The following is a 15,920-nucleotide window of genomic DNA, read 5'->3' as shown; positions in this document are numbered from 1 at the left end:
AGATATCAATAAGCCCTTATCTTTTTTTTAAAATGGAGAGTAGATAATACACTGTGGTTGTGTTATCGGCAGCTCCAGTAACTCTCGCTTCTCCTTTTTTGTCCCTCAGTCCTCATTTCCAATGAGTGATTTTTCTGACAAAGGGTGAAGAAAAAGCTGCTTTCCAGGTCGGTAATACTTCGTGAACAGTAGCCTGAGATAGTAATTCTTTGTATTTTTGAAATGAGGTGTTTTCATTTATTGAGATTGTCGAACTGACTTCCTCATCTTGGTTGCTATAATCACAACGTTTCGGCCGTTTTGCCCTCCGGCCTTCATCAGGTGTTTTGTATCGAACTGGGGAACCGTTTGTTAGGAGTCTCGAACCCAACCCTTTATTATTATTACGGGAGTACCGTGTTAGGACTCCAGCTAGGCTCTAGGACATAGTTGCTGATTCTCTGTTTTTGAATGTTAATTTTCACTGCCCTCGTTCAGGATTGAACTCAGCACCTTTGGGTAACTGTAAACTTTGATACAATGTGACACATGGCCGAGTGGTCCGTTGTATCAAAGTTTACAGTTACCCAAAGGTACTAGACCCCTACTACCATGTCTCCTTCTCCAACATCAGGGGTCTACGTTCAAACCTTCCAGATGTTGAAACCCAATTACAGGAGACGAAACCGGACTTACTCTTTCTAAGCGAAACTGACATAGGGCCGAACACTTCCCTAGATGAGTTCAAAATAAAAGGATACTCTAACTTAACATCTAAATCTGACCCCCAAGATCGCCATGGACATGGAATATGCGCCTACATTAAAGATGGCTTCCCGTGTGGTAGAGGTATCTCCAGAGAAGACCCTAATTTAACTTATATGTGCTTCTGGGTTGCACGTGCTTACACCACCGCATTCATATTTGCCCTCTATCGCCCCCACAACAGCGGGGTTACTGTCCTGAAGAGTATATCTGAGAAAATTGACCTCATCCTGTCTGCTCATCCTTCGGCTACCATTCACATTTGCGGTGACTTCAATGTCCATAATGTGGAATGGCTGACCCACTCAAATAAGATAGATGATGAGGGGAGGTTCTGTCATGATTTTGCCATTTTGCCATTAGATTGTTCATGAACCCACCCGTGTGCCCGATACTACTGGTCAGTATGCAAGCCTTCTAGACCTTTTTCTCACAACTTCCCCTGAGCTATGTTCATGTTCCATTCTATCTCCCCTGGAATTCTCTGATCACACAGTTGTATCAGTTAAGATAAAAATGACATACAATAAGTCTTCAGATGTACCTCTCCACCGTACTATATATCGATACTCTATGGCTGACTGTAATAGCTTCCGTACATTCATATCTGATCTACCTCTGCATTCCATGTTTAAAAAGTATGTATCCTCTATAGTATCTGACCTGACCGAATGGTTAATTGAAGGCATAGACCGATTCATACCATCCAAAAAATTCCAACAAAAACCTAACAGCCAGCCATGGTTCTCCCCAGAATGTGCTGCTGCCATTGCGCACAGAAATCACTTTTTCCATAGCTACCAACGTAATAGATATACTGAGACTAAAGCTACCTTCAGGACTGCCAGCAACCACTGTAAAAGAGTAATAAAAAATGCAAGAGAGCTATATGCCCAGTCCGTCAAATCCAAAGTAGCTGAGCAGCAGCTTGGTTCCCACCAGTTTTGGCAAATAGCAAAAAGGAACAGAAGCATGCATTTTATTCCAACCATCATCAATGGACCTAAAGTCATCTCATCAGCATCAAACAAGGCCAAACTATTTGCCAAGAACTTTGCAGCTAACTCTACCCTCTGCAGCGAAGGTCATCAACTCCCCGTATTTCCTCCTACAACAGACAACACACTATCCAACATACAAATATCTGTGCACGAGGTCGCCAAGCTAATCAAGAACCTTGATTCAAGTAAAGCAACTGGCCCAGACGGCATTCCAATTATAGTCTTGAAAAAGCTTCGAGCAGAACTTGCCCCCATACTTACAAAACTGTTTAAGCGTTGCCTTAAGGAGAAGTGCTTTCCAACACCTTGGAAAACCTCATCAGTATGCCCTGTATTTAAGAACTTAGGTGATAAATCATCTCCCTCTCAGTACAGACCAATAAGTCTCTTGTGCGTCATGAGTAAGTTACTGGAATCAATATTAAATAAAGAAGTAGTCAAGCATCTCAGCAGAAATAACCTCCTTAGTGACATGCAATATGGTTTCCATTCTGCTAGATCAACAGCTGATGTGCTAACAGTTATATCCCATAGGATTAATGAATCTCTCGACAAAGGCTTCCTTTCTAGGGCAATTGCTCTTGACATATCAAAGAACTTCGATAAGGTTTGGCATAAGGGCCTACTTCACAAGATTTCCAGCTACGGTATAACTGGAAATGTTTTCTCAATAATTAAATCATTTCTCCGATAGGTTCATAAGAGTAGTGGTTGATTGGCAGCAATCAGAGGTCCATAGTATTAATGCTGGAGTTCCCCAGGGGTCAATCCTGGGCCCAACTCTCTTCCTGATCTACATCAATGATCTCCCAAAACACATACTTAAATCATTCGTTGACATCTATCATTTTATCTATTTTCTTGTAAATTATTTAATTTACAGGGAGGATGTTCTGAAACAACTTTTTCAACCCTCCCCCATACTTACTCACACTGCCTTCCCCAGTAATGCTGCATATATTGCCTATACCCGTCCTAGAACCAATATTCAATCAATATGTGTATATAACTTTCTGATATTACATTGCATTAAAAAAATTACACTAATCAAAATTGGCTTTTCCCCGACTAAAAAAAACACAACGTTTTGCCTAAATTTGCCTTCATAGGAAGCAAATAAATCGGAGATGAATAAAGAAAACACGCCATTCTGTATGAGTTGTATACACGTCAAATAACTTCGCAAGTTCCTCCTTTTTTCAAATAAAGGCATTTATCTTTTTTTAAATTCTCACAACAGATGAAGTACTTTCATATATATCTTTTGAATATTGAGGCATTATTTAACAGAAAAATAATCAATTGAGGATTAATGAGCCGAAATATGGGAGTACTAAAATTGATCAATGAAATAAAGTTAAATTATTTATGAGGCAGTTTATTACAAGTATTTGTATAAGTTGGATTCGAAAACAACTATGTTGTAGTCTGAAAGAAAGCAGTCCAGCGGTAATGTGTACTATAGACGAGAATCCATTAGAGTACTATATCGATAGACTTTTCCAATTTAAATCAATAAAAAGAGAGCGAAAATGGAATATTGTCATGAACGTTCGTGAATGACTACAATGTGAACAGTTCTATTAATTTTTATTGTGTGCCTCTGTTTTCTTATGGGCAGGGCACGTTCGCACGTGATGCGGAATCTCATTTTCCGATATGGTGATGTTAGTCATCGAAAATCAGCTGTTTGTTTCTCAAAGGATTTTATTTCACTAGAACATCTGATCTAATATTTGAACCGGCATAGTCTGTCATTAATGTCATAGTCTGTCACCAGACCATTCAATATAATTATACATTTGCCTATTTATTTTTCTATTCATACGTTTAAAAAATGAATCTGTTCAAGACATCCATAGACAACACTGAATGTGAAGAAAAGATCGTGGAAATCAAACCTCAACTGAAAAGTAATATATATATATATATATATATATATATATATATATATATATATATACATGCGAGTATTATGTTTTTCCTAAACAGTTCACTTCTTGTAAATAAAAAAAATACTTGAGCTGAGATCGAAACCAAAATCTAAAAACAGTAAGTCAAGTACATAACTATTAGATAAGCTTGACAAGGTCTTTAAAATGTGTTTTCAAACCTACTTATTCTTAACATAAAGAGCCATTCATGCATGCGCATTCGTGAAACAGTTAGTGAAAAGATAAATATCCGATAACCCCCACTCAATGGCAGTTCATTTATTCATGATGCAAACCGATTGAAAAGATTTCCACATATCTGAATACCCTATGTACCAAATTTCAAGTCTGTAATTCAAAAATTCGTAGAGTATATAGGTTGAGAAGTGTCCAAACACACACACACACACGCGCGCGCGCGGTCATTCTCACCTTCATAGATATATAGATAGATAAAGTACTGGCGACAAAATGGCAATATTTTCAACAGACTTTGCAGTTTATTCTATTTCCATATTCTACTAATTCATATTAATGTACATATCTATCTTTCGCTAACTAGGATACAAGCAGCGCAGCGCTAAAAATAGAAGTAAACGATGAAAACATACCTACGATCCCTCTGACACGCGGTAAGAATCCCCGAAAGCAGTTCATGAGTGAAAGAATCTTTTCAGTCGATCCATGGTTGTGTTTCAATGGGCCAAACAATCTTCCGGCTGCAAGAGAAAGTAAAAAAAACAAACTAAGAAAACATCATATATAAAGAAACAAAATAGTGAAACTAGCCTTGAATATTCAGGTTTGTAGATCGCTACTGCTTGACTATCACATGCAAAAACAAGCAAGACATTCCATTATTTGTTTGGTTAAGCCATCTTAAATAACAACAGTTACAACAGAATCGTGCCTGGCGTAACAATACAAACAGACAAACGGAACATTATCTATCTATACATCATTCCACATGGTTCTAGTTTCCAATCTATCTATCTATCTATCTATCTATCTATCTATCTATATATATATATATATATATATATATATATATATATATATATATATATATATATATAATCTGAAGTTAATTTTTTCCAGGGTTATGTAACCATTTACATAAGTTTAACGAGGTTAATACGAGAGTGCTCAATACCAAAGCAGAGCATAATATACTCTTTACTTGTTTTTACATAAGCAGCAATATGTTGCTACACAGTCATAAGCATGTTTCAGTCAGCTAGTTACCAGTAACTAGAAACCTCTTCAGACGATACAGCTTATACGAAAGCAAACTTTGCAATAAAATTATCAGTTTTAGTTTCAGATTTAATCAGAGTTATTCAGTTATAAAAATTATTTTAGTTTGACTAGAATTTTTATGTGGTCAGAAAATGCGTGACTTACATTGCCCTCTTGTATATACCCGCCTCAATACTATCATTCCTACACAGATTAGTGAAGAGGTTAAGAGATAAGGAACAAAAGGAAAAGATGCAAGGAGAAAAGAAGAAAAGAAAAAAGGAAAGAAAGAAGAGACAGAGGAAGAATGAAAAGAGGAAACTACAAATGAATTATTGGTGATTCTAAGGCATGTCTTTCTCCTTCCTATTCTTTCCCCATCCCCGTTCACTCCCCCAGACACACGTCCATCTCTCATCACAGTTATTTTTTTCTTAATTTACTATGTCCAAGCTTTGAAACTTGCGTAGTAGTAGTAATAATAATAATAATAATAATAATAATAATAATAATAATAAAATCTCATGTGAGTATATTCCAAATATTTATCTATTTCCCTCAATTTATCTACTGAAATTTGGACACTTTGCATATGCATGTATGTTATATCCGATATCAAGTCACCCCAAACTGTTTAATGATGTTTACTCTTAATAGAAATATTTGACAAAATTAAGATTATCTGTATGTGTTGCGTTGATGGCAAGGGCCTCAACTCTTTTAGCATAGAAATGCTGTCACTTTTAATACGACTTAACCCAAACAGAATTAATAATCAACCTAAACTTATGCTTTAATTTTAATTTTTTGTTCTTATTGAAATCAATAGTTTTTCTACTATATTAAAGCAATCTTAACCACAACTTTAAAATCGACAATTCTAACTCTGACTAGTTTCAACTTCTCACAGCCACTAAGTACATTATAAATTTTAACAGGAAAGAATATGCATCGTTATCTCTAAAATTATATAAATGCAATTTTGTCTGTGTGTGAGTTCGCTCCTCATAGACTCCGAATTGGCTGAACAGATTTTCTTTAAATTTTACAGAACTTTAGTGTGAAAGTCTGGGAATGATATTAGTTAAGTTTTGTCTCAAAATAATTACTGATAATCGAAACCATTATTTTAATTTATCATCGGTAAAGCCATTTTTTCCATGTCGTCGCTTAGCAACAATGATAGAACAACGGGCCGTGAAAATTCTACTGTGGATAAGTTGATAGCATGTTTTTTTGTTGTTGTTTTTTTTTTTTGCATGACGTGGTCTATAGGTTGAAACTCCACACGTAAGTTTCTTAATTTTTTTTCATTAACTTCAAAGAATTTGATATGAAATGATTTGATAAAAGAAACAGTAGGTTCTCTAGGGTGCAATGTAAAATAACATATAGTTTGGACTAAGTTACTGCATGGGCATGTGAAGCTTCCTCCAGGGCGACTCCACGGATTTCGATGACAGAGTGTGAAATAATCATTGATCATCATTCAATCCTGGGCAACATCGAGTCTCCCTGCTAGTATAGCATAAACTTAAAGACTAACTCTGGAATATTTTTATTTGAATCTACTCTAAATGAATAAAAAGCATATATGTGTGCACATGCATATATGCATACATATATATGTATACGTATATATGCATACATATATATGTATACGTATATATGCATACATATATATGTATACGTAGATACCTTCAGATCAATTATCTAGACTTATTTTATAGCTTGAACTTATTTTATCTTTTACCGGTTGCACCTCATATTCTAATTTTTGAAATCAATTACTCCTTAAATTTTGATTTTTGAATATTACTTCAAACACCTTCTTCCCACTATCGTTAATATAATTATTATAAAAAAATATCATTATCAATTATCATAAATATTACGTTTACCAACATGTTTATTCCTATTACCTTCTATTTTTAATTATCATTATCACATTTAGAGTAGATGATTATATCTAAACATGGAGATATATTATATACATTTTGAGATTTATTATTATTATTATTATTATTATTATTATTATTATCATTATTATTATTATTATTATTATTATTATTATCATATTCCAAGGAGATTCGTTATCTCCACTTCTTTTTGTAATGATAATGATGCCACTGAGCATCCTCTTGAAGAGAGAAAAACTGGGGTATAACTTTGGATCTGGTGACAGACGCCTCAACCATCTACTATTTATGGATGATTTGAAAATATTCGGTAGAAATGAAAAGGAAATGGAGAGACTGGTAGAACCTGTGAGGACATACTCAGAAGACATTGGGGTGGAGTTTGGGATTAGTAAATGTGCGGTACTGATGATGAAAAGAGGAGTTTGAATGGAATAATGCTGCCAAATGGAGAAATTATGAAAGAAATAGAAGATACAGGGTATAAGTATTTGGAAGTGCTGGAGGGTGTAGGAATCATGAACAGAGAGATGAAAGACAAAAACAGGAAGGAGTATCTTAGAAGAGTGAAACTAATTGTGAAGTCAAAATTGTACGGAAACCTAATAAAAGCGGTGAATGCATGGGCAGTCAGTGTTTTAAAATACAGTGCGGGAATTTTAGAATGGTCTGACAAGGAGTTGCATGCCATGGATATCAAAACAAGAAAAGTTTTAGCAATGTTTGGTATATTCCACATTCGAAGTAGCGTAGCAAAGCTGTATCAAAAGAGGAAAGATGGTGAGAGAGGATTGAAAAGTGTAAAAGATTGTGTGAGAACCGATGAGATGGCGTTGAAGAGCATTATTCGAAGTGAGGAGTGGGTGCTTAAAGTTGTGGCTAATGAAGTGGAGGTATGTGAGAACAAGGCTGATTATGTGAAACGTATAAATAGAGAAAGGGTAGAGAAAGTGGCTAGGAAGAAAATGCATGAAAGGTTTTCCCAAGATATAGCAGAAGTGGCTGATGAAAGATTATGGCAATGGCTTAGAGCTGGGTATCTGGCTAAGAGTACTGAAGTATTGTGTGTGCAGCACAAGAGCAGGCATTAGGAACATGAATGTTCAAAAAAGTGGTTCTAGGAGAGGAAGTTGCTGCAGAATCCCAGATTTGTGGTAAGGGCACCTTGCAGCAGAGTGTAGCAGATTGGCCCAGAGAGAGTACTGCAAAAAACACAATCGCATGGGACTCCGGATATATCGGGAGGTCTGTAAGAAGGTTGGGGGTGAAGTGTGCTGGAAAATGATTTAAGGAGGTGCCTGATGAAGTGAGAACAAGTAAGGATGGCAATGTAAGGTATGATGGGACCAAAGTGTCATAAGGACCAAACAATTGGAACATAATTGTCCTGCTTTGGTCGTCATTGACAAGATCTCAAAAACCTGGCAATTCTCAGTACTCTGGGACAGGAACGTGAGAAAGAAAGAGAACGCGAAGTGGGGTAATTGTGCTCAATTGGCCTTGGAGATAGGGCATATACACGGGGTTAAAGTACAAATAATCCAGGTCATATTTGGTATGCTAGGAGTAGTATCAAATCGTCTGGAAGGACAATTAAAAAAAACTATGAATCCTCAATGTTTTAGGTGGCCTTCAGACCTCTGCTATTGTAGGTACCACCAACATCCTTAGGAAAATCCCTGATCTTTGAAGCTCTTGGTTTGGAGTCCGGATTAAAGGAAATCCTCTAGAAATGAATCCCATCTCTTTTCATCTAAACGAAATCAGAATTATTATTATTGTTATTATTGCAACACAAGTTTCAAAGCTTCACCATAATAAATTAGGAAAAACACTATGGTAAGAGATGGGAGTGAGGGTGGGGGAGTGGACGGGGGGGACGAATGGGAAGGAGAAAGACATGCCTTAGAATCACCAATAAATCATTTATAGTTTCCTCTTTTCATTCTCCCTTGTTCCCTTCTTTCTTCCCTTTGTTCATTTCTTTTTTTCTCCCTTGGGCCTTTTCCTTTTTTTCCTTATCTCTTAACCTTTTCACTGTGATGTAGGAATGATAATATTGGGGCAGGGATATACAAGAGAGCAACATGAGTTTTACATTTTCTGACCACATAAAAATTCTAGTCAAACTAAAAGCATTTTTATAATTGAATAACCCTGATTAAATCTGAAACCCCTTTTAGCATAGATATGTCAAATCCCCCCCCCCCCCCCGGACTGTTTAAGCAGTATTATGTTTAAGACTGAGAGCAACCATCACACAAGCATAGACTTCCTTTCTAATCTTCCATTATCTTTAAGTTGACCTTTAACCCTCCACCATTTCCCATTCATTCCTATATCTAAGCACAGACTCATTAGCATTGAGCCTTATTCATATACAACCAAATCTTCTTTTTCACAACATTTGACAGAACCTCCTGATATTAACTCACTTTGCAAACTTTGTTTTAGTATAAGATGTATAGCCTAAAGTAGTCTCTAGTTACTAGTAATTAGCTGACCGAAACATGCTCATGGATGTGTAGCAGCATATTACTGCTTATTTAAAAACAAGTAAATAGTATATATATATATATATATATATATATATAGTAAGTTATAAAAATATATATGGCAATTAAGCTACTCAGAATATTCCTCGTTTCATTCTCGTAAGAATTCGGCAGGCTTATGCCTGTGTAGCTTAATTGCCATATATATTTTCATAACTTACTATCTAGCTCTACATATGTATCGAACACTGTTGAAGTAAATACTGAAAAGTTACGCATAGAATTATATGTTTGTATATTAATTTATGTGATTAAATAATATATATATATATATATACTGATTGGTTACATTCCAATGACCAAGGGTTAGATTCAGGCCTCAATTATAACTTTTCATTTTTTATTTATTTATATATAATAATATATATAATAATATATATAATAATAATATATATATTTCTTATATAATAATCTTATATAAAAATACATGTGAATACCCTATGTATTAACCTCTGCTGTCTTAAATGTGTTTCGCTTATTTGACGAAAAATATAGTTTATTATGCAATTCCACAACTTTTCAGAGATGAGCAAGAAGATGAAAGGAACAAAGTAAACAGAAAAAGAGGTAAAATGCGTGGATAGAAATTAAAAAAATGAACTTTAAAATGATATTCAGAGAAGAACATTTACTGCAAGATGTCCAAGAAAGGAAAACTCTCAGGTCGTCCTCTTGTATTCATATACTTAAACTTTTCTGTACGTGTGTGTGTGTCATGGCATAACAGTTAAACATCTGGTTTAATAGTCGAATTACTTATAGATTTGGACCCAGAAAAAGAACTACTTCGATCCGATGTCCTTATGATGTCAGAAGTTCTTGAAATATTTGTTAAAACTAATTATCAAAAGTTAAACAATTTTGTAAACACAATAAAAACAAATGTTCCGACATTTGAGCGTTTCCTTTTGACAACATACTTATAACAACTGTTTGGACTTTTCACTTCAAATAATCGTACGCATTTTTTTACATGAGTATCACCACTTAGTAAGGCCCAAAGACCACTCGAGGATAAGGGTTAAGAGTGTACAGTAGTCAATTGGACAATATAGTAAACTTTAGTAATGGAAATTCGGTAAATTTGTTAACTTAAGTGGAACAGATCATCAAGAACTTGTTTACATTAGACTTGAAGACAACCATATTATAGTCAGCTGGAAAGCAGGAAAACGGAAGACAGTTCGACAGGCGTGCAGTTTTAAGAAAGAAGCTTTTTTCATGGAATCTACGTTTAGGTTTAGGCACAAATAAAGAGTGGGGGGAATTATTGATAGTGTTTTCAGCTAGACGAGTGTTTCTTGTGAAAGTTTGGCGAGGGGGAACTATAGATTGAAGCTCAGTCGAGCACTTGCCATGAAATAACGATAAAGCAGAGACAAACTCGCAAAATCTCCTGTGAGATAGAGGTTGCAGAGAAGAGAAAAGGACATTTCCTACAAGACTACGAAGACTATTTTGAACTCTATCAAGGGAGGATAAGTCCTTTCTAGCAGCTCCTGCCCAAATGTGGCAACAGTACTCCATCCTTGGACGTACCTGGCTCTTATATAGATAGAGAATTGCATCAGCAGTGAGATATCTACTGGATTGATAGAAGGATCTGATCATTTTTCCAGTGGCCTTGGCAACAGATTTAATGTACGTGTTCCATTAAAGATCAGGAGTAAAGGTCAAGACCAGAAGCTTGTCAAAACATGAGGCCTCCCCAAGACGAGAGCCATTCATTTCAATTGATGCCAGATGGGGATCAAAACATTGATGATGTAAAGGTAGAAGCTTGGTTTTAGACGCATTAAACGTAACCAGCCACTCCTTTCCCCATTGTACCACGTGATCAAGATCAGAGGAGAGAGAATCGGAGAGAACTTGGTGTTTACGGTCTTAGATGTGCTACCATAGATAGTAGTGTCATCAGCATAAATGTCTACGAACGATGTAAGGATGTGATTTGGGAGACCATTAATGTAAATCAGGAAGAGAGTTGGGCCAAGGATGGACCCCTGAGGGACTCCAGCATTAATACTGTGAGCTTCTGATTTTTGCCCATCAACTGCTACTCTTATGAACCTATCAGAGAGAAATGATTTAATAATTGAGAAGATATTTCCAGCTATACCATAGCTGGAGATCTTGTGAAGTAAACCTTTATGCCATACCCTATCAAAGGCCTTTGATATGTCAAGAGCAATTGCTATAGAAAGGTTGCCTCTGTCGAGCGATTCGCTAATCCTATGGGATTTAAAATATTATTTACTTTAGAGAAAGCACTTGTTTCCCTCTTTAATTGTAAAATTATAAATGGATAACTACTATCTGGTAAATATACACTAATATATTTACACTCATATATTTTTACTGTTTAATTTGTATTGTTTAATTTTAATATTTATGTTTATCTATTTAAGGCTATCGAGCAATTATATATCTCCATGGACAGGTAAAAAAATACCTACATTCAACTGTAAAAAGACAAACTCTTCGTTAGATCGGTTGCAGTGTAGAGAAATCGTTCGCCTTCAGTTATTTTTGCCACCTTGGGTTGTAACCGCACGGCAAAGAATTGTTATTGTTTGCGACAGCCTTTCAGTTATTTCGTCGCTCATTATCATAAAGCTGAATAACTTTTTCAGGTAAAAAATGGATGAAAAATTGTATATGTTCTTACGAGAGGGCGACCCCTCGGTTTAATACCCCCCCCCAATAATGAAGTAAAAGGGTCTTCTTCTATGAATATGTTATTTTGAACACGAAAATCTCAGAAAAAAAAAATGATTTTAATCATTTGATGAACCTTTTTTATGATATTATTCGGTTTTCTAAATTTTCAAAGTAAACTTCTGAAATAATGTTTTCAAAGATGTGACCAATTTTCCCGCTTTCCCTTTTCCTCTTCCAGTTTCTCTCACTTTACGTGTGTGTGTGTGTGTGTGTGTGTGTGTGTGTGTGTGTGTGTGTGTGTAATATTGAGTGATGATCGATTAGGGTACAATCCTAACTTGTACAGAAAACACAAGTAACTAATGCAGTGTTGAAAGGCCAGTCAAAAGCGTGTACATTCTTTGTACGACATCCAGTGGTGCTCATCGACAAAGGAAGCTAAAATTTAAAACGTGTATGAATTATATTTGACTTTATTCGTGCATGTGTATATTGCATTACTAGACTTTTAATCTTATTAAAAACGAGCGAAAGTTATAGCCCATTGACTTACAATTAATGTTTGGTGCCAAATTAATGGTAGAATATATCTAAATTTGTGCTCATTGTTGTATTAAATTCTATTAATCCCTAACTGTGTATCGAACAAATACCATAATACTTAGTTCGTTGCACGTTATCATAACAAATATCCATACAAAATTTCAGCCATATTGGCTCAATAGTTTCTGAGAAAATCTTGTAACGGACAAACAGACAGAGTAATATATATATATATATATATATATATATATATATATATATATATATATATATATATATATATATATATCCAGGTGGATATAAATCTATAATGGCAACATCTTTAAGATAATCTTTTTCTCAAGTAAAAATGCCGATATATTGTTATAATTATAATAGCGAAAACATCAACAAGAGTGACCCCTAAAAGTTAATAGAAACCTCCACATTTTTCCATTTCTATTAATTTCATGAATATTCGATAAGTAGTTTTATTATTCCAATCGTTGATTGACAAAATGAGGAAAAAGAAATACAGAAAGCGAAACATACTCTTTTTCGTGGGAGAAAATATTTTTTTAAATTTTTACATAGGAGTCACCACTTATCAATATACAGAGGCCACTCGAGGATAAGGGTTAAAGAGTGTACAGTAGTCAATGGGATAATATCATAGGAATCGTTAGTAGCGTAAATTTGGTAGATTGGATTATTTAAGAGGGACGACTCTTTAAGAACTTGTTTACATAGGACTTGAAGCCGACCATATTGTAATCAGTTAGAAAGTAAGCAAACGGAAGAGAGTTCCATAGGCGTGCGATTCTAAAAAAGAAGCTTTGTTTGTGGAATCTATGTTTAGGTTTAGGCACAGATAAAGAGTGGGGGAAATTATTAATAGTGTTTTCAGCTAGACGAGTGTTTAAAAAGTGAAAGTTTGGCAACTAAAAACACTACTTATAGCAAGGAGACCCGATATTGCCCGAGACTGAATGATGATGAACAAATTTTTCAAACTCCCATGTTTGTATTGTCATTGAAATCAGTGAAATCCACCAATTTTTCATCAAATCGATTGATTGCCTGCTCTAGTTGGGGACACATCACAGTGCACTGACAGGAGACTTCACATGCTTCTCCGTGGTGAGTTAGTTCACAATACATTTTAGTCTACATTGCACTGTAGAGAACCTACTGTTGATTTTATAAAATTATTCTTTATATATAATGGCTTGAATTAAAGTTCAAAATGTAAAAGTCAAGTGTCATGCTTCAGTTTCGAAACATTCATTTCGAATGCGCCTCTGTCATACCAAAGAAACTGCTGTTGATTTTATATGCTGGGCCTTTTGACTTGTGTGGTAATAAAACTTCTCAAATAGAATAATGTAATGTTAGGCTGTATAAGGTGTTAACTTTGGTCAAAATCTTCTGTTCTTTCTTTCATGGGATTATTTTGATAATTGATTATCGATATTTATCGAAAACATTCCAATACGAAACCTATCTAAGAACACTGCCAGATACATGAAGTACATTTATGTGAAATTTCATATAAATCGGCCCATCCATTTCGGAGTCCAAAGAGAATAAACTCACACACACAAACTTCCTTATGATGTACTATTTAAACAGGCAGAAATACTATAAATAACTGCTTTCAAAGTAATACAAAATAAATGTGTGTAATTAATGTAAAATGGAGGAACTCGTTTCGTCATGTTTATGCAGTTCACATTGAATATTTTGTTAGTTTGGGACACAAGTGGTTGACATGAGAATTGATAAAAAACAATTATCGGCTGCCGAGAAAGATAAGGGAATTGTTAAAGCTATTTCGAGTACAATTCACACTAGCATGAACCATATGTGAATAATAATTCAAAATATTTATTAAATAATTATTTTAGTATCACATTTCTAGAAGATGATACACAAGGCCAAGTGTGGTTTTGGTGAAATGAACTGGATTCGAACTTGACACAGCTAGATTTTCAGTTTGTATCGTTAACCACTTAATCAGCATCATCCCCTTCCGGATGAGAACATTCATGCTTATTTGTTACGTAAAGGAATACAAAGTATCTTTGGAAAATATCTAAAAACAGAATGTTCCATTTTTTGTTTGACCTTTCTCAGGTATGTTTGTGTAAGTGTGTGTGTTTGTGTGTTTGTGTGTTTGTGTGTGCGTGTGTGTTTGTGTGTTTGTGCATGTACTACGTGTGTGTGTGTTTGTGTGTGTGTGTGTGTCTGTGTGTGCGTGTGTGTGTGTGCGGTGGTGATGGAGGTAGCATAGGAAAAAAGATGAAAATATGTTTACAAACGTGCATTTTTATACCTCTGATCTTCTCTTGAATCTTCACACCTAAAGGAGTCAGTAATTCTGTTGTGAATATTATCCCAAACTTAAGTGGACAGAGTTATAAAATAGAGTTATAAAATAGAGTTATAAAATAGAGTTATAAAATATGAAAATAATTGGGTTGAGGGTGGGGCAAATGAGAGATGTGCTTTAGAATGCAGCACATTTTTTTCCATTTTTAGCAAACGGCGGAATCAGGTAAAATGTATATCTTTAAGTTGGAGCCTGTGAAAATGTATTTCATGTTGTCTATGGTTTGCGTTTGTGAGACTATAATGCATGGCTGCTGGGTAGTGTGTGGATTTGTCGGGTTAGGGTTTTTGTCCGGTTATTAAGAAGTAAGCAAAACTCAAGGCCTGTTTCATTAACATAGTTGCCTTTTGTGCATCTGGTACAGTATATCAAGTAAACTACATTGACACTATGGCAGATGTTGGTGCTTGGAGGTGTGAATGTGCCACTGATAGTGATGCATTGGCATAGTTTTCATCTACTTATATATTATAGACATGATTATATATAATTATATAAATCATTTGAAATGCGCGCAGAGAAAATACTTAAAATAATCCAAATTGTTATCAGTTTTAAACTTTCAAAAATATATCACCTCAGTATTCTTCTTACGGTATAAAAACTATATATGTTTAAAGCAGCTTTTAAGCTAATTTAATAATAATGATTTATAGCAAAGTCAATTTACACTTGTCATTTTTTTCTGAACATGAATACAATATTTTGAGTCATTACTCTTTTCTTCTTGCGATATTCCAAACAAAACAGATTATGATTTTAATCATGTATATATGCATTTATTTTCTTTTGAACTTGATAAGCGCTTTTTCTTCTGATGACTTAAGGAAGGGCAAAATAAATTCATTGATTGATATGATAATTAAATGATTGATTTTGTGCTATGAAACAAGTGCTGTTAAGAATTGTGCATCTAAACATACTTAAAGAAATAAATGGTAAGCTGGTCAACA

The 15,920-nt window shown here is 34.9% G+C and overlaps 1 protein-coding gene across 1 annotated transcript in view; it reads right to left on the bottom strand.

Annotated features, from left to right (window-relative positions):
- Positions 1–15,920, bottom strand: part of LOC145296842 (pyrethroid hydrolase Ces2e-like) — a 1,088,672-nt gene that overhangs the window by 44,288 nt on the left and 1,028,464 nt on the right. The window contains exon 7 of the mRNA XM_080142964.1: positions 4,291–4,398. Coding sequence (XP_079999090.1) covers positions 4,291–4,398 — 108 coding nt within the window. The remainder of the gene's footprint in view (positions 1–4,290; positions 4,399–15,920) is intronic.

The sequence above is a fragment of the Euprymna scolopes genome, chromosome 17 (assembly GCF_053919585.1).
Source record: "Euprymna scolopes isolate OS-2025 chromosome 17, ASM5391958v1, whole genome shotgun sequence".
NCBI classification, from domain to species: domain Eukaryota; kingdom Metazoa; phylum Mollusca; class Cephalopoda; order Sepiida; family Sepiolidae; genus Euprymna; species Euprymna scolopes.
This window is presented reverse-complemented; position numbering and strand designations above follow the sequence as displayed.